The sequence below is a fragment of the Ursus maritimus genome, unplaced genomic scaffold (assembly GCF_017311325.1).
Source record: "Ursus maritimus isolate PB19 unplaced genomic scaffold, ASM1731132v1 scaffold_15, whole genome shotgun sequence".
In the NCBI taxonomy this organism is placed as follows: Eukaryota; Metazoa; Chordata; class Mammalia; order Carnivora; family Ursidae; genus Ursus; species Ursus maritimus.
The window spans coordinates 1,127,445-1,146,731 of record NW_024423897.1 but is presented as its reverse complement, the minus strand read 5'-3'; the positions used below and the strand labels follow the sequence as shown (position 1 = coordinate 1,146,731).

General features: G+C 50.6%; 2 protein-coding genes across 4 annotated transcripts; one reads left to right on the top strand and one right to left on the bottom strand.

Moving 5' to 3' along the window:
- The first annotated feature begins 3,399 nt into the window (after positions 1-3,399).
- On the top strand, positions 3,400-12,996 carry ARL10 (ADP ribosylation factor like GTPase 10). The gene is made up of 4 exons (XM_040630270.1): positions 3,400-4,040; positions 4,725-4,926; positions 7,835-8,010; positions 9,372-12,996. Exons 1-4 carry the CDS (start codon positions 3,858-3,860, stop codon positions 9,543-9,545), a joined length of 735 nt encoding a protein of 244 aa, XP_040486204.1. The 5' UTR covers positions 3,400-3,857; the 3' UTR covers positions 9,546-12,996.
- Positions 12,997-14,659: 1,663 nt separating this feature from the next.
- On the bottom strand, positions 14,660-19,234 carry NOP16 (NOP16 nucleolar protein). Of its 3 annotated transcripts, none has more exons than XM_040630271.1 (5): positions 18,977-19,234; positions 18,776-18,884; positions 17,411-17,480; positions 15,649-15,755; positions 14,660-14,992 (listed from the first exon to the last, which is right to left on the bottom strand). In XM_040630271.1, exons 1-5 carry the CDS (start codon positions 19,081-19,083, stop codon positions 14,912-14,914), a joined length of 474 nt encoding a protein of 157 aa, XP_040486205.1. In that variant the 5' UTR covers positions 19,084-19,234; the 3' UTR covers positions 14,660-14,911. The 3 variants fall into 3 exon arrangements, with proteins under 3 accessions (XP_040486205.1, XP_008690568.1, XP_008690569.1); XM_008692346.2 differs by having other exon boundaries at positions 14,660-15,080; positions 18,977-19,223; XM_008692347.2 differs by lacking the exon at positions 14,660-14,992 and adding an exon at positions 15,117-15,331.
- Between the last annotated feature and the right edge of the window lie 53 nt (positions 19,235-19,287).

The following is a 19,287-nucleotide window of genomic DNA, read 5'->3' as shown; positions in this document are numbered from 1 at the left end:
AACATACAGGACTACCTTATCCAGACACACCAGAGTTAATGGACTTGGCGGGACAACAAATGAAAAAAAGCATTTTAAATATTATTCTAAAAAAGAAAGGAGAGGACTTTGGAAAGATGAAGAGGGAAATAAGAAATCATAAAGAACCAACTACAGACCCAGATATGAAAAATGTTGTAGATGAAAGAAAGCCCTCAAAGGCTGTGGTGAACAGCAGAGTAGATACAGCCAAGGCCCAAATAAGCAAGTATGAAGATCAGGTTCAGAAAGTCCCTAACAGGCATGACAAAGGTATAAATAACTGAAGAGCAGAAGGTTAAGCCAGTGTTCTGTGAAGCTGGCTCCCCCTCGATAGCATGGTGCGTGATATAACCAGTGGACCCCTTGGTCAGGGAACCACTCCTGCCCCTCAGTGTAAAGCAGCTCCCCTCATTGGATGCTGTTTGTTGCTGCATCCTGTGGACTGCGCATACTGTGATTCCCCAGAGAGTGATGAAAGAAACAAGGAGGGAGGGAGGGAGGGAGGAAGGAAGGAAGGAAGGAAGGAAGGAAGGAAGGAAGGAAGGAAGGAAAGGGGGGGAGGAAGTGAGTTACAAAAGGATTGAACACAAATATACCCTGGACTTTAGGAATAACAGTACCCAGGGATGCAAACGGCACCAGGAATCTTCTGTCTTTGGCTTTCCTGCTCTACTTCAGCCTCTTTGACCTCAAGCCCTCTTTATAGGTGGGGAAAATGGCTGCCTATAGCTGGTAAGTTTTACATCTTAATCCGCCCAAGACAGATTGATCTCAAGACGCTGGGTACCAAATTTAAGAATCCCTTGGAAGGGTCTCCTTGGTCCAGCTTGATCCAAGTCATTACCCTTGGACTAGTTATTCATGCCAAGTGTCATAAACATGGCAGGTTTTTAGTTAATTCAATCATTAGGAAAACAATTCCCAGGAGGTGAAGACAGACAAACGTCGGCACAGCAGTCCATTTTCCAGAACAAAGCCTGATGTTTAGTAGATGATCATTCAGTTCGCTGCGGCCCTTCTCGCTCATCATCAGACATGTAGTACTTACCCTGATGGAGATGGGAAGCCCCTAAGGAATTTTATCCTGAAAATGACATTGCCAGCTTCTCTTTTGTAAAGACCGCTGTGTAGCAATATAGCAGTTGGACTGTATGAGTGAAGCTGGCAGTGGTCACCTTTATAATTTAATCTTTTTTAAAGATTATATTTATTAATTTATTTATTTGTCAGAGAGAGAGAGAGAAAGCATAAGCAGGGGGAGCAGCAGGCAGAGGGGGAGGGAGAAGCAGGTTCTCTGCTGAGCAGGGAGCCCGATGCGGGGCTCGATCCCAGGACCCTGGGATTACGACCTAAGCCGAAGGTAGATGCTTAACAGCTGAGCCACCCAGGCGCCCCTATAATTTAATCTTTAATTGTAGAATATCCAGTTGGGGTTATGACTGAAGAGGAATTAACATCACCCAGAGATGGATATACTGAGAGAAGGGACTTTTGTCTTCTTTTTTCTCGGAAGGTGAACAGTGACTATTTTTATGATGGATATGGCATCATGGTATGTAGAAGCACAAAGTTAAAAATGGATATAAGAGTAAAACTGGGTGCAAAGGGGTGGACTGTGCTGGTCATGTGCCTGTTTACTCACGGCTCCATCCCTCACCCTTCACCTGCTCTGCTCTGTATGACAGGGGGCTAACTCCTGACAACTCCATTTCTAAAGTTTCCTTGCCAAACGGTCCAGTTAGTTTCAGCTAATGGCACCCAATGCCAGGCAAAAGGAGACTGAAAAGGATTGGTTAGAGAGAAGGGAGAAGATCAAGAAAAGAATGTGTCATAGAGGCCAAGGGTGAAGCAAGTGTAATTGATTCAATTCTCCAAATATTTGTTAAGTGTGAACTCTGGGCCTCATTCTCCCTCCCCCCCCCAGGGACTTTTTTTAAGGTTTATTTATTTGTCTGAGAGAGAGCACAAGCAGGGGGAGAAGCAGGCTCCCCACTGAGAAGAGAGCTCCATGCGGGTTGATCCTAGCACCCTGGGATCATGACTGAGCCAAAGGCAAATGCTTAACTGACTGAGCCACCCAGCCGTCCTGCTGGGCCTCATTTTTTTTAAAGATTTTATTTATTTATTTATTTATTTATTTATTTATTTATTTGACAGAGAGAGAGAGACAGCCAGCGAGAGAGGGAACACAGGCAGGGGGAGTAGGAGAGGAAGAAGCAGGCTCCCAGCGTAGGAGCCTGATGTGGGGCTGGATCCCAGAACACCAGGATCATGCCCTGAGCCGAAGGCAGACGCTTAACGACTGAGCCACCCAGGCGCCCCTGGACCTCATTCTTATACTGAGCACATCAGACCCCAAGATGACAAAGGCCTGGTCAACATCTTCACAGTGGAATGACAGTTTCAGGCAGAGACACCACAGGGTGACTGAACTCAAGCTCAGAGACAAGAGGATGACCACCCACTGTGTGTCAGGAGGCAGGAACGGTAAGATAAGGCCCAATTAGACCTCCAGGAGCCTTTAGCTCTCAAGGGATTAAGGTGCTCTCTTTTGAGATGCCATAAAACTTACATGAATGCCAAGACTAAATCCCTTTAAAAAAAAATTTTTTTTTTTAATTTTCTGATTGCAAAGTTCTGGATAAACTCACTGGTGCTAATTTTTCTCTTTGGGAATCTTACAATCCTGTCTCACCAGGGAGGTGATCCCTCAAGGAGTGAGCGGCACCCTGGCCAGGTTTTGAAGGGCATCTCTGCTAAGACTCCATTTAATAGTGTTAAATGGCGCAAGGAGATCAAGCAAAATAAGAACTAAGATGTTACCAACAGATTTAACAAGGAAGCATTTGTTAGAGACCCAGGTGAGAGCAGTTTCCCTGAGTGGGTTGGGCAAAGAATAGGAAAGGCACAATATCCAGAAGTAGGATGGCAATGAAAAGGAGAGGTAGTAACCAGTAAGGGAGGACAGTTTCCTGAAACAACAGAGATTTGAGCGTTACCTGCGAAGGACCAGAAAAGAACCCCGAGTCCCTCCTGGTCAACAAGATGGCTTGGGTTACTTAAAATAAAAACACCTATTCATTCTGCAGCCCCTCACGGAGCCCTCCTTTGAAGTACCTCAGGCTATTTCTCCTGCTACACCTGGAGACCTTGGCAGCCACTGGAAGTCTCGGAGGATGAGGTGATCAGGATATCTAACACTGACTCCTAATCCTGCCTGCTTCATTAGCATGCCCAGGATCCCGAGAGAGCAGAACTCCTGGGGTCTGGCGAAGCAGCCAAGGGAGGGTAGAGTCCTAAAAGTCAGGGACCCAGGTTCCAGTTCCGCCTCTGCCACTCCATAACCTGCCACCCCATAGCCGTGGGACTTGCCTCAATTTGTTCCCCGATGTCTTGAGATGCCCAGGAAACATCGCTCGGGGTTTGAGTGCCAGCTGTACCAATGCACCTCGGTGCGACCTGGGCGTTGGTTTTCCATTCCAGGAAGCACTGTTTTACGGAGTAACCGAGAACACTGGTCAGCTAACCAGTAGGCATACAACAAGTGCTCGGGAGATGCCAGTACCACCGACTCCCGTCCTGCCCAGTAAAGGCGTCTAGCTCCCCACCGCACGTAGCAGCGGGAGCGGGAAGTTCCCGCGCTCGGGTCAGCGGCCCCACTCCCGCCGCCGGGGCGCGGGCCTCCTGTCGCGACAGCAGCGGTGCATTGTGGGGCTTGTAGTGCGGGGCTGGGGTTGGGTGGGTGGGCGCGGCCGCCGCAGTCGCAGCGGGGCCATCTTCGGCGGGCCGGCTGGTTCGGCCTGTGCAGCCCGCACCCGTGCCCCTCGCCCGGCCCGATGGCTCCGCGGCCGCTGAGTCCCTTGGTGCTGGCGCTGGGCGGCGCCGCGGCCGTGCTGGGCTCAGTACTCTTCATCCTCTGGAAGGCCTACTTCGGGCGCGGACGGGAGCGGCGCTGGGACCGGGGCGAGGCCTGGTGGGGCGCGGAGCCCGCCCGCCTCCCTGAGTGGGACGAGTGGGACGTGAGTGCCGGGCCGGGGTCTGGGCCTCCGCACCTGAACCTGAGGGGTGTGACGCCCCGCGAGGGCAGAAGCGCCTGGGTCGGGGACTTGGCGCCGCAGCCCGCAAGCCCCTGATGAAAGGGCGCGCGGCGGTAGCCGGGCAGTCGTGAGTCCCAGAACGGAAGGATGGGTGGGCGTTTCAGGGGGGGGGGTGTGGCACCGCCCTGCGCGGCCGCAAGACCTGGGCTTCCTCGTGGGCGCCGGAGCTCCGAGGGCGCGGCCCCGGAGCGCTGTCGGGCCCGCACTTGGTCCGGCCCGCGCTCGCCCTGCGCCTGCGCAGTACGCACAGCCCGCGCGGCCCGGGGCATGCCGGGAGAGGCCTCCGCCCCCTTCCCCGGCCCCCGGCCGGGGTGCGAGTTTTTCCCGTTGGGTGGTCCATGCGACCCTGGGACGTGGGGATTGTCAGTCTGAGAAGGCTGAGGCTTCGCGAGGGGAAGAAATTTCCCCGAGGTCACTCAGGAGAAGCCAGAAGAACGGGGTTTGAGATTCAGGACTCCAAAGGCAGCGCTGGTCCCTCTGCACCAGACCTTGCCTGCCTGCCGGTTGGCGGGTGAGGGCGGGGATGGGCGCTTTGGTGTCTTCCATCTTCCCTCGGGAAGGGTCCGGCGGGAGGGTGCCGGCCGCAACCTGACCTGTGCCCCACAGCCTGAAGACGAGGAGGACGAAGAGCCCCCGCTGGAGGAGTTGGAGCAGCGCGAGGTGCTGGTGCTGGGGCTGGATGGCTCGGGGAAGAGCACGTTCCTTCGCGTGCTGTCCGGGAAGCCACCGCTGGAAGGCCACATTCCCACCTGGGGCTTCAACTCTGTGCGGCTGCCCACCAAGGATTTCGAGGTGGACCTGCTGGAGAGTGAGCAGACCCCCCCCCATACGCACCGTCTCCCCATCACTTCAGTTGGACCCAAGCCGGGGTCTTTGCTTGGGGGTGGTTCCAGCATGTATATCTAAGCAGGACACGTCCCTGTATGACATTCTTCTCCTGCCTCCCTGGGGCACAGCATACAGTCCAAACTCTGTGTTCTGACATGATGGGCCATTCATGATTGGGCAGTTCCAGCTTGGTCACAGCCTGCCCCTCACCCCAACTGAAGCTCACATACCTAACACTGAGATACCAAAAGCTAAAGTTTCCTGTATGCCAAGCATCTGACAGGCTTTACTTAATAAAATCCTCCCACAACTCCAAAAAACTTAAAACAGTTATTACCCTTGTTACATACATGAGGAAAGGGAGGCCCAGCAAGTTAAATAATTTATTTATTTATTCTGCTAATGCAGACTCTCTGGCTGGAGACTCTTGGTGTTAAGCACCGTGCTACATTGCTTGTTTCTGAAGGGTGCTTGCGGCTTTCTTTCTTCTGTCCTGTGCTTGCACTGTTCCCTCGGTCTGGAAAGCCCTTCTTCCCTTGATAAATTGCCACACCTCTTTCAGGATTTAGGTCAGGGGCACGTTGGTGGCTCAGTCCGTAGTGCATCGACTTGATCTCAGGGTCATGAGTTCAAGCCCCACATTGGGTGCGGAGCCTACTAAAAAATAAAAAAATAAAGAATGACTCTCTTAAAAAAAAGATAAGGTCAAACATGATATCCCTATGAAGTTTTATCTGACTCCCAGACTAGGTTAAGGGCTCTTCCTCTGAGCTGGTATTTGCCACATACCAGCCTATGCCCCTGACTAGGGGCACAGATGAGTCTGAGCCAGCTTTGGCCCCTAGGGCCCAGCCTCAAGCAGGTAACTGGGAGAGCTTGTTGAGTGAGTGATCAGAGAGGGTCTGGGCAGCCCCTGTCCTCAGTGTTAGGCTTTTTGGGATTCCGGGAGAGGTTGGCAGAGGGGCTTTTGAGAGGACAGCAGTACTCAGCCACCTGTGTCCCAACTACAGACTTGGTGGGAGAGATTAGTGGACTTCCTCCCAGACCATAAAGACTGGGTGGATTTAGTTAAGTACTAGGTGGTAGGATCAGACTCTGAGGGCCTGACTGTATGTTTCCTCCCTGATTGTGGCAAACATTGATATTCACCTGGAATTTGGTCCTTTAAACAAGATTTTCCCCGTCTCCCTTTCTTGTGCCAGGGATACAGAAGGGTCAAGTGGGATTCTGCACTTGACTCCCACTCTGGCAGAGAAAGTACCCCCCAACCCTGGGAGAAGGGGTTTGGTGTCTTCATGTTACCCAAGAGTCTGAGGTTCGATAGGGTCACTCCTGAATTCAAACCCAGATCTGCCATTCAAGTCTTGGAACTATCCCTTTCCATGACACTCACTTGGCTATGGTCTACAGTGCCTAGTCTGGAACCCAGCCAAGAATGAGCTGTTTGTGGATCTTTGATGACTCATCCCTTCCCCCCCTTCCGCCCCCCTTCCGCCCCACTTCCTATATCCTATCCATTTTATTCGCCAGTTCCTTCAGCTTTATTTTCCAGTAGATTGTGCATCTGTCCCCTTCTCCCCACCTCCACCACTGCCTCCTTGGTCTGGGCCACCATCATTTCAGTACTATAATAGTGTCCTTGCTGGTCTTCCTGCTTTCACTTCTGTCCCCTACTGTCAGCCAGCAGTTTGCAGAAACCCATGTCACTCTTGTGTAAAACCTTTTAGGGGGATCCCCAACAACTTCACTGTAGCCTGACAGCCCCTGTATGGTCAAGCCCTGGCCCACCTTATTGGCTGTGGCTTCTTCCCCTCTCCCACTGGCACTGCCTTGGCCACTCTGGCTGCCTTCTCTCTCTCAGACACATTGAGCTTGCTCTTCCCTCTGCTTGTAATGCTTTCCTCTGCCTCTTCCCTTAGCTAGCTCCTTCTCATTATCCCAGACCCAGCTCACATGCTGCCTCCTCAGGGAGACCTTCCCAGACCACCCAGTCCAAAGCCACCCCCAGCCAGAAAACGGCTTTTTCTCTTTTATTTCCTTTCTGAAATGTGCTTATGTGCTGTTGCTGTGTCTGTCTTGGTTACAGAGGGAGCTCCTTCAGAGCAGCAGCTCCCTGTCTGCCTTGCCCACCTCTGTATCCCCAGCACCCAGATCAGTGCTTGGCACCTAGTAAGCACTCAGTAAATATTTGTTGAGTGCCTGCTATGTGCCAGGCATTGTGCTGAGGGCTTTGCGGGGATCCAGATGTAAACAGCTCTAACTCTCAAAGAGCATAGAGTCCACAAATGTCAGAAGTATATCCAGAAACACGAGGATGCAGGGTGGCTAATGGGGACAGTGCAGAGGGACAAGAAGGCAACCCAGGTTGGGGTACTACGTGGGCAGCCATGTGGTGGTAGGACTGAGTATGATGTTTGCAAGGAAAGAAAATGGGGTGACCAGACTGAACAAGAGACACTGAATGGAGAATGGCTGTGCACAGGCTGGGCAGGGAGTCCTGGCTTTTGACCACACTATCACTGTCAGGGGAGAAAGCTAGGAATTGGCAGGAAGCAGCCCAGGAAAAAGAACCGGAGAGTACAACTTAATGAGCACCTTGTATGCCACTCTGTGAACGGTGCATTGAGTATGGTACCTTTGGGTGTTGCTGCAACCTGTTAGTAGGTAAATTCAGTGAGGAGGAGAACGCTGCTGCTCGAGGGTAGTGACTTGCCCAGGGAGCCCCAGCTGTCAGAGCCAGAGGTAAATCGGATTGGCTCCAGAGCCTGTGGTCTTCCTTGCCCCTGGCTGGTGGAGCCTTGGAAAGCTGGAAGTGGGGTGGTACTGGGGCTACGTGTAGAGAGCCGGGGCCTAGGGAGGCTCTGAGCTGGCCCCTGGCCTCTCCTCAGTCGGTGGCAGCCAGAACCTACGCTTCTACTGGAAGGAGTTTGTGAATGAAGTTGACGTGCTGGTGTTCATGGTGGACTCGGCTGACCGGCTGCGGCTGCCCTGGGCCCGGCAGGAACTGCACAAGCTGCTGGACAAGGACCCTGACCTGCCTGTCGTTGTGGTGGCCAACAAGCAGGTGAGGGCCATGGGAGGCTGGCTTAGACCAGTTGGGCTTGATCCACTGACCCCTGGGCAGGAGCACAGGAGAGAGATTCAGGCCCAGGCCTGTGACCTGGAGCACCTGGCTGAGATGCTGGCCCCCACTCTTCTACCTGTGCTTTCTCCTCATCCCTGATCCTCATCCTCTGTCTGCCTTCCTCTTCGCCTCCCTGTCACCCATCGTCCTGGAGAAATGAGAAAAATAATGATTAAGCATCCACTATATGTCAGGTATGGTTTTGAATGACATTTCATATTATGCTTCTAATTGACCCTACCAGGTACGGGATACTATTCCCATTTTACAGATTGGAAATACAAAGCTCAGAGAGGTTTTGTAATCTCCCCAAGGTTGTACACCTTGAAAAAATGGGATGTCTGACTCCAAAACTTGTGCCTTTTCCACTCTGCCATGTCCTTGTGACTTCCAGCTCTAGATCAAAGAGCTAAAGCTGAGAAGTGATAAGCTGAGCAGATGAAAATAACAGTAATAACTAACATTTATAAGTGTGCTTATAGTGTGCCAGGCTGAGAACCCTTCAATCGTGACCTCACTGAAATCCTACAAAACCCCATGACAGGCGTTGTTATTATCCTTCAGTGCCCAAAGTTAAAACTGGTATATGGCAAAGTCAGGATTTGAACTCAGATCTTCCTCAAAGCTCCCGCTCTTAACTACACTATACTTCTACTGGGCCTTTGGCTCAGCAGCCCTCGGCATCACAGACTTAAGGTGCCATTCTCAATACATACCGGGTAAAACCTTGCCACAGTACAGAGTTCTGTCATTTTTCCTGTGGCCTGCCCCACATCCCTGAGAGCCATGGCACTTGTTTCCAACCTGACTTGGAGAGAAACTATACATCTTTGACCCCAGTTTCCCCTGCCTGTCAGGAAATCCTTAACAATCATTTATAAATATGTAACCATACGTCCTGGTCTGCCTGGGATGGTCCCCATTTATGCCTGTTGTTCTGGTATGATTATTAATAGTGCCCACTTTAAGTCTTAGAAGTACCCTGGTTTAGATGATGAATTACATCATCATTCTGTTTATAAACTATAATTATGAGGATAAGTCTAAGTGCCTCTCACAATGCCTGGCTTATAGGAAGAGCTGTTTCTCACTGCAGTGGCTAATGGTGGTATGAAAAGAAGTTGGTACAAAGGAAATTCAAAGATGAGAGGATTTAGACCCAGGGGCCCAGGGGCCACTTCTGGGAACTTAGGCCCCCGTGTTCCCCAGGATAGCCAAAGAATAGTTCTTTTCATGGATGACAGTGTGGGTGCTGGAAAACTGTGAGCTCTGTTCCAACTGGCTTCTCCGTCTCATCCCAGGACCTGAGTGAGTCCGTGAGTATGGTGGAGCTGCAGCAGGAGCTGGGCCTGCAGGCTGTCGATAGCCAGCGGGAGGTTTTCCTCTTGGCAGCCAGCATCGCCCCTGCAGGACCCGGCTTTGAAGACCCCGGCACCGTGCATATCTGGAGACTGCTCTTGGAGCTTCTCTCCTAGGCTGGCCCCCACCTGCTCACCACCCAACCCTGGAGATCCCAGTCCTGCTGCTCCCGCTTCTCTCCTGCCAGCTTGGGCCTGAGGCAGGAGCCATGTGGCAGCACTTCCTTCTCTCCTCCCACCCTCCAGTGCGGGGCCTGGGCAAGGCCAAGAACCACATAGAAGCCTTCCAGGTGAGGTGGCCATGAGGCTGAAGTGGGGAGGCAGGTGAGGCAGATAGTGGAAGAGCATGGTGTCTGGCTCACTCCAGGCTGGAAGTGGACCCAGCTTTCACCACTGAAGACACCCTCCTTCTCTGATGTGTACAGTAAGGTGCTCAGTGGGCTCAGTTCTCCCCTCCGCAGGTCCCGGTGATTGAGAACTGGGATAGTGTCAGAAGTACTCCCAGTCTAAACCGTTCCCTCCTGGTGACTTCATGCCCCTCTCATGCAGGCGGGTTCTGGGCAGTACACTGAGCCTTGGCTCCAGGGCCCACGGTGTCCTGCTCCACCCGGCTGGCTCGAGGCCTTGTGCTATCTCTGCCTCTCTGGCCCTGGGACCGTCATTTTAAAGAGATGATTTCCATGTTTTTTTCTAATTTGGAGGTAAGATTTTCCAGCCATGAAGGTAAGAAGTGCTGGGACAAACCTGGAGATCCTAGCAAGGAGTTTTCTGAAACCTCCCTGCTTCTCCAAGCCAAGCCTGCCCGCCAGACTGCAGCATCCAGTGGTATTCACCCCTGTCGGGAAGACGAAAGGCTTATCTCCCCCTCATCTGGAGACAGAAGCCGCTGCTCTTGCACTAGCTGGGCCAATGCCCATGTTTACAGAGGTCTGGGGAAGGACCCTGGGTCCCTGGGGCGAAGACTGTCAACTGGAGCTGGGTGTTGGCCTCAGAACTGCATTTTAATTATTTATTTATTTATACAAGGAACAGACCAAAGTTTCAGGTTCTGTTTCTAGGTGCTGTTATCAAAACCCCAGATGACTGTCATGGAAAATCTGTGTCTTTGGAATTGTGAGACGTGTGATAACCTGCACGTCAGTGGAGACAAAGCTCTAGCTTTCCCCCATCATTTACAGCTGTAATCCGTATCCTACTTTATGTCGATCCACATGAACTTAAAACTCCACCGCTTGGCCCAGTATGTCAAAAGGACACAACCCCCTTCCGTGTAGGTGGTAACTCCAGGAAAGGAAATTTCAATCATGTAAATCCAAGTGAAAAGAAATGGGAATTAGCAGATCAGCCAACCGGGTACCTGAGGCTTTGGGTACCCCAGCCTTTCTGGACCTGCTGATTCCCCAACTAAGAGTTAGAATTTCTGTTCTCTCCAGTGTACACTCCATGATTCTCCTGTTTCTGGTGATCAGCCAGTTTACCTATATATTGACACTTCTCTTTAGTGCAGGCAAAGGAAGGAGGCTTTTGTCTTCCAGGGGCCATGAGTAATCAGTAGCCACAGATGGACTGTTTTTTAGAGGAGATACCCAACTCGGTTTGCTTTTTGATTGAGAATAGAGATGATGTGCCTTCATTTCACTTGACATTGACTCAGTGTGCCTCAGTTCCATGCTGTGGCCTACGTGAGAAGAGGCACGGGGAGGCTTGGTGGAGTGGGACACTCCTGAAGTCCAGAAGTGTGACTGTAGTCAGAGTGGCCTGTTGTGCTCTTGGGCTGTGGACGTAGTGACAGAGTCACTGTTCTTTGAAATTCTAATTAACTTTCTGAAGAAGAAAGATTTGTCTGCTTTTATTTTAAATACTTAAGGAATGACTTGGCTTTTAGAGTAGCCTTTGAAATTTTGCTGACAACTTTTCATTTTGACATGGAAAGATGGTGAAACTTTACTTCTTTGTTCTATAAACTCCACCTTGTTCTCCAGTGCTTGACATTTACCTCTGGAACCAGCATTGTTGTAGGGGACCCTTTTCTAATTAAGATCTGCCTTTGGTTTAATGAGTATCATTATGTAATACAATTTCCAAAGTCCCCAGTGAGGGGAGTGAACTTGAATGAAGAGTTTAGCACTGTATCTACTTGAGCAACTTCTGAAGACCACTCCCAGAACTGACAGGTCCCAGTGGTACACCAGAAGACACGCACCACTGGGGGAGCTGAAGTTCCCCCGACACTTGCCCTGTGGGTGTGCCACATCACATCTGTGGCTGACCGCTGTGCTCCTCTCGTGGGACTGCTGGCCTGTCCTCCAGGCAGAGTGCCAAACCGCGCTCATCCATACTGGTTTCTGCCAGGACTAGACTGGGCAAAGTAGAGGAATGGGCCTCTCTTGCGACAGCCGTGTGCCTGGCCTGTGCTCCTCTTACCCAGTTGCTCCTGAATGTGACTTTCTGATTCACCAGCCCAGATCACCTGCTCCTGGGTACCAGCCGTTATCTGGAGTTCATCTCAAAGTGAGTTTTCTGAGCTAGCGCGGGTGACACTGTTCCCCCAAGACTGCCCCAACACTAACAGCTTCCAACCTACCTGAGCATGGGATGGGGGTCAAATGTCAGACCCTCTCCTTTTCTAATGAAGGCAACTGGAAGGAAGGCTCTGGATCTGAGAGAGCAGGTGGGCACTCCACATTGGAGGGAAGCTTCTGCTTCTGCTTGCCTGTTGAACCGATGCCTAATTATTCAGCCTGACGCTGATGGCTTCTGGTCTTAAGAATCACTTAATGCAATGTGGCTTCTGATTTTCCATTCTCTCACCTGCTGCCAGCCCCCTGAGGAAGGCCAGCTTGGCCCAAAGCTTGGTCATGTGGATGGTCTAAGCAAGAAGGCTCCGAGACCACCAGCTTGACTGGCTGCTTATCCCAAGGAGCCTCTGGTACCTCTTGGTACCCGGAACCGCTGGTTGTAGGCTTGCACTGACACGTATCCAGCCGTAAGGACGGGGGTGGAGTGATGACATCAGTCCATCACAGCGCTCCCAGTCCTCCACGGAGAGGTGCTGATGAAAATCTGAGGACTCCTGCCTGTCTGAATGAGGAAGAGCTCAGAGGAAGAGTCCTTAACCTAGCTTCATTGTCTGGCTGATTGAACCCTGGATTCTGCAAAATCTGTTCCCACTTGTCTTTGGAAGACATTTTGTTCTTTTGCTTTTTTAATAGCAGCTGCCAGCACTTTGAACTAGCTGCTGAGACTCACCTGCCGTGTTCATCCTCGTGCGCCTGCCCGCACCCCAGACCTGGAATAGCCGAGCCGTCTTCCTGTCACATTTGTGGGCTCACATATCTTCTGTCCTTTCTAGTGGCTGTGAAAAGAACTCCAGCGTTTCCTCATTTGCTGCCTCTGTCAGGTGGGCCCATGAAGTACATAGGGAGAATTCCCATCAAAGATCCAGAAGTAGAGGCCTTGCTGTCCCAGCCCACGCCCTGCGAAGCCAGACCCACAGGGTTGCCAAGGACAAACTACGTAAGGGAGAGCTAGTGGCTGTTTGAGGCACACAATAAATGCCAAAAACTCAGATATGGTTTCATTTGAATTCTGGTTTTGAGGAGTATATCCTGGGTGCTTACAGTCCAGTGAGGGGCAGGTATGGAGGGTGGTCCCAGAATACTTCCAGTGACACAGTCATTTGTCAACAGCAAATCCCAGTCCCCTGGCCCTTCAGCCTACATGGAAGTGGGGTGGTAAGGAACTTGGGCTTTGGCCTAACTTCGTACCTTTTGGGAAGAATCCAAACCTGGCTGCCATTCCTCAGGAGTTCTAGCTGACGGGGCCAGAGGTCAGAATGGACCATTCCCCCAGCACCTGCCTTGGGCTCAGCTGTGATTCCCAGGGAAGGTGCTTGCACTCAAGCCCAGCCTGGTGGGGGATGTCAAGCAGATTAAAAGGCAGTTATAACTGGTATGTATTGCTACAGGAAGTCTGGGGTGTAGGGACAACAGGACACTTACACAGCCTAAGGATGGGGGACAGTGGCAGGAAAGGCTTCCCAAAATTGGCACCTGAATTGGGTAAAGAAACAAGGGGACAGCTGTCAAAGGCCTGAGTTTGGAGTGTTGTGGAGGACCTTATAAGGCCAAATAAAAGCCCTCATGAGTGGGGCGCCTGGCTGGCTCAGTCTGTGGAGCATGTAACTCTGTCTCAGGGTCACAAGTTCAAGCCCGTGCTGGGCACGGAGCCTACTTGAAAGAAAAAAAGCCCCCAGCTGCAGGCTAGATTCCAAAGGCTGTGTGCGCACTGCTTACAAGGGCCAGTCATTGCTGGGGGCTAAGCCAGCTGGGTCCCATAGGAGGGGTTTCTGGGACCCTGCCCATTTCCAGCCTGCCCTGATAGTATGGGACAGATGGGCTGCCTTCAGGGACTGAAGAGGAGGATAGCAAGTGAAAGCCCAGGCTTAGCTGTTGGACTGACTTGACTTCAAACCTCAAACTGGCCTCTCAAGACTCAGTTTCCTTACCTGTAAAAGGATAAAGCCACACACCTTGCAGGGTTTTATGTGAAATGATCTGTGTAAAAACACCAAGTCTTTTTTAAGAGCGGTAAAAAGAACCAGATTTGAGGGGCCCTTCTAGGGAAACATTAAGCATGAGAGGGGTTTTGTATTATATAATAGCTGAAGATAAAGTATCAAGAGCAGAAAATGCCCAGTGCCCACCCCACAATGTGCCTGTGATCCTGTTAAGTGAGTCATCACCTCACATCACCAAGTTAGGCAGCCCTGCCCCAGGCAATGGCCACGGTGTACCCAGTACCTGGCACACAGGTGCTATTCAGCAGTCCAACAGTCTCAGATTTGGGGGCCTCAGGTTCCTTTCAGGGCAAGCGATCTGAAGAGCAGTGGAGGCCAGTTACAAGGAAGCAGCAGTACAGCTCCTCACCCTCTGGCCCTCGAGCCAATCCACTCGCCTCCAGCCCAGGAGGGGGCTAGCGCTGGCGAGACAGACCCCTCCCAAGCAGCGCAGGGTTAGCAGCAGGCTTCTGTACAAGGGTTAATACTGTGCAGGAAACCAAGACAGAGCAATGGAACCGGAACAGGGGACAAAAGGAGGGCGCCCACGCCCAAGAGGGGGTGGGAATGTGGCACACAAAGGGCTGGATGGCCTCTCTGCCCCAGCTGAGTGGGTTTTCACAGGGGCAGTCCTAGGGCTTGGTTGGGAGGGGAACACACAACCACCAGAGAGTAAAATAGTCTTGTTTTATTATGTACAGACCATAGGTACACAGACCACCCACTCTGAAAACAGTAGGTTCTGACTTTCCTCAGGGCTCTCAGAAGCCTCTTGGAGACAGTTCCTTCCCCCAGAAAGGGGAATGTGAGTGCGCACGCGCACGCATGTAATATGATTCCATGGGGGTTGATGGGCCTCATCTAGCCACATGCCCCTTCTTGCCTTAAACCCTGGCTTTGAGCTTCTCTGGTCCAGGAGGAGATCTTAGCCTGGGGCAGGCATAAGCCAATCATTCAACCTCCATCCTATTCTTCTGCAAAGAATCAATGAAGGTTTGCCACTCTGCTGGGTAAAAACGCTTATAGACGTTGATCTTATTCCGAATCTGTTTCGGGGTATCTTGATAGTAATTCTTCTCATCCCGGGCCATAGCCTAAGAAGGGAGAAAGGCCACTTGAGGAGGGCTGGACAGGCAAAGGCTCAAATCCTACTACTGCCTGAGTTGGGCAAGCCACTTTGTGTCCCTCAAGTCCAGGTTCCTCACCTCAAAAACCACGGTGTATGTGGGGAAATGGGTGCAGACGCCCTTGGGGACCAGGCAGGAGCTGTGGCCAGATGAATAGCTTATGCTCCATCCATAGCCAGCTGATCCCACTTGGGCACCCGAGTCCACTGCAGCCAGATCTTTCCATTTTTAAGAGAAGTCAGAAACATGAACTTTAATTTGAAAACTCCCATAATTAAAACGGCACCTAGTTCAAGTTCTTTAAAAACACCATGCAAACAAAACAACATATCTGTGAGTGGAATATGAACCACAGGTCAGTCAGTCTATCCCAGCTATAAGCATCTGTCCATGAGGTCAATTTCCTAAAGTCTCTCTTTCCTTCCTTTTTTCCACTCAGTCTCAGGCAAGAGACAAGCAGATGAAATCCCAAATGGTCCAGGGTGCCTTCCCAACAGACCCAAGTGGTTCCTCCTGCCAGGCCCGAACCACTCACCTTATAGTCCTCCCCATGATTCTCCACCATGTAGCGCACATAGTCAATGAGGTCTCGAGACAGAGTGTTTCCTTTCTTTTCTGGAAGGCTGGCTTCTGCCTCTAGGTCTGGGGTGAGAAACCAGGACACAGAAAATGAGGTTTTCCCTCCTGCACTTTTCAAGTTGCCCAGTCATCCTTTCACCCCATCCCAAACCATGGCCATCAGATGGGCTTTGCCACTCCATCCCCACATTCAGTGCTCTTCAGCCCTGCCTATGACACAATCATGTATCAGTGTGTGACAACTACCTAAAAGGTAAGTCACCTCTCTTTGAGTCTCAGCTGGGTAAAGGGCAGGCGCCAAACTAATAATCTCTACTTAGTACCAGGTCCTGGGGACAGAGATGATACATTGCCTACCACAGGTCAGGACTCCCTTCCATCTCCAAAACTCCCTGAGAATTTCTTTTCTTGAAGTGTTACAATAATAGGGTGAAATGGAAAGGTATGAAGGAAAACTAAAGCTGCAGGAACCAGGGCCTGAGGCTGGGGCCAGGTGCCTCACTGCTCCATGTGAGGGCAAAAGCCAAGCTGTGGAGCCAATCATGACTTCGATGTTAAAATAGCTAGGAAGGGGCGCCTCGGTGGCTCAGTCAGACATCCGATGCTTGGTTTCAGCTCTGGTCATGATCTCATGGGTCGTGAGATCGAGTCCCATGTCGGAGTCTGCTTATCCTTCTCCCTCTGCTCCTCCCCCCAGTCTCACTCTCTCCCTCACTCTGGAATAAATAAATAAAATCTTTAAAATTAATTAAGTTAAATAGCTAGGCAAATACTCCCCATTTCTGAACTAGGAGAAAAACAGCTCACAGAAGCAAGGTGGTCAAATGTTATCCAGGGGTTAAGTGCTAAATTGCTTATAGTCAAAATTATCTTTGACTTGGCTGCTAGGGGCCGGGGTTGTGGGGGGGGGGAGCAGGGAAATGGGGAGTTGTTGTTTAATGGGTAGAGTTCCATTTTTGAAGATGAAAAAGTTCTGGAGATCTAATGCATGACATAAACATACTTTACTGAGCTATATAGTTAAAAATGATTAAGATGGTAAACTTTATGTGATATGTTTTTTACCACAATTTTAAAAAATTCTTTAAAGAATGAGAAGTAAAAATTTTAAAAATTTAACAGTACGTACACCTGACTTTATTTATGCAATCCTGTGTAGTAATTCTTATGAGAATCACTGATAGGAACTCAAGGAATTCTCTATCAATTGGCCATTTAAAACCCTTTTAACTTCAGGAGAACCGTTAAACATCTTGGACAGGTAAGAAGAAGATGGGTGGAGAATTTCAGAGTATTCCTGCTTCCCTGCAGAATTTACTTTGCTCTGTTTTAGTATTCAGGCTCTGTAGCATTAAGATACATGAAACTGATTTGTTCCTGAAAATATTAAATGAGATGGGGGAATCTCTATACAAATCTGCTCATCCTTAAATTCGTGACAAGCTGAACATGTGCCTGAGACTCTGGTTTCTTTTCTATCCTCTTGGGCACCTGGCTGCATCCTCCCCGAACATCTTTGACCTCACTTCACACACTTGAGTTTAGGAAGTACACTGAAAATGTCCCAGTCAGAGACAGGCTTAACTTTGTGAGCGCCTGACAGCTCCCTTCTTCCCTCTGAGGCTGTTTTTTCCATCTGTAAAATGAAGACATCTGAGGGCCCTTCCCAGGCCTGACTGTGCAGGATGATGACCTAGAGGAATGTAGCCAGCACCCACCACTTAGCACATAGGGCTTCCGCACAAGCTCCTTCGGCCTCTCATCTCCGTCCACCTCCATGGCCTTCACCTGCAGAGAACAGAGCCTATGAGACCAGCAGACAAAGGAAGGATCCTGGATGAGGGAAAATTCTAGAGGCTCCTGCCCATCCCAACAAAACTGCATTACTTATGAGAATCCCTACATATATTCAGGCAGGAAGAGATGCCAGAGAGAACCAATGTCCCGGAGGCTTTACGGTTTCCAAAAGGGACTTAAGGAAGCAATTCACCTTTCTGTGCCTATCTATAAAATGGGCATAATACTCCTTGCCTACCTCACCTCATGTGTGCTAATCAAGTGGAACGCCCATGCAAGCCTTTTATAATTTACAGTGAGGACGTATCAGATATCTTCTCTATGAAGAGGAGCGACTTGACGGTGCTTGGCTATAGCTCCACATTTGATCAGGAAACAGCGGTGCCATCTTCCTCTGGCGTGAAAGGATAAAAAGAAACGTGTCTAAAAGCAATGGGACAGGGGCGCCTGGGTGGCTCAGTCAGTTAAGCATCTGCCTTCAGCTCAGATCATGATCTGAAGGTCCTAGGATGGAGCCCTGTGTCAGGCTCCCTACTCAGCAGGGAGTCTGCTTCTCCCTCTGCCTTCCCCGTGCCCCCCCATCATGCTCTCTAATAAATAAATAAATAAATTCTTTAAAAATAAGTAAATAAATAATAAATAAGAGCAATGGGACAAATCCAATCAGTAAGTCCATTCATTAGGTTAACTCTTGAGCACTAGTCACATCCTAAGCACCACTGGACAAAACACAAAGTCCTTGTCCCCAAGGAGATTATGTTGAGGGAAAGAGGCACAGACAATAAACAAACATATAAAACACCATCAAGTATTTACAAATGCTATGAGTTAAAGCAGGAAAGAAATTACTAAGAAAGGGTGCTATTTTAGAAAGTGTGGTGCAGAAAAAGACTTATTTGCATTAGATGACTGGGGGAAGATGTAAGTAAGAGTAAGTAAAAATCCCAAACTCTGGGAGTCCTTATTCGGAAAGTTAAGGGCAGAAAAAGATAAATTCTGTGAAGTACCACTGAGATGCCAAGGGACCCAAACAGGTTAATTTCGGATGGGAAAAGAAAATGGAGAAGAAAAGGGGGGAGCTCCAATCCAGGTCCAATGCTGGGGAGTAGGAGGGTGGGGGTAAAGAGCCGTTCAACCACAGTCAGTGCAGGCTGCTGGAGTTGGCTGTGGGAGGTCGCAAACCCAGGAAACGCGTGAACGTGGCAATGTACCGGAGGAAGTTCTGAAACCCAGCTAAATACGGTGGTAAACAGGGGTCAAGGGCCGGGACCCTGCCATATCAGTACCTTTCTCTTACGGAGGGGCACCGCCTTGTTGGGGTCCATAGCCAACCCCATCTCGGCCAGGTTCTGCCGCACCGATTTGGCGTGGTCCCAGGCATGTCGGATGTGGGAGCTACAGGCAAAGAGAGAGAGAGATCGCGGAACCGTCATCTCGCCGGCCATCCCAGCCGATGTCCCCTGCCTCCTAAACCCCGGTCCCCTCACCACTCGATCCGTGGTGCTGCTTTCCGTCGAGCATTCCGGTTCAGACGTTTCCGGTTAACATTGTAACCGAACTTCTGCCTCCTGGTCTTCCCCTTGGCCTTGGGCATTGCCTTGACCACCAAACCGGCAACTAAACCTGGGGAGCTCTCACTCGCAGCACCTCGTGTCGCAGACTACTTCCGGCGGATGCGCGCAAGGGTTCGCAGGTTTTTTTTTTGGGAAATGTAGTCCTCCCTACAGCGACATCATGCAGATTACCACGACTCCCAGAATGCAATGAGCGGTTGGCGCCTGCGTACAAGCTCAGCAAA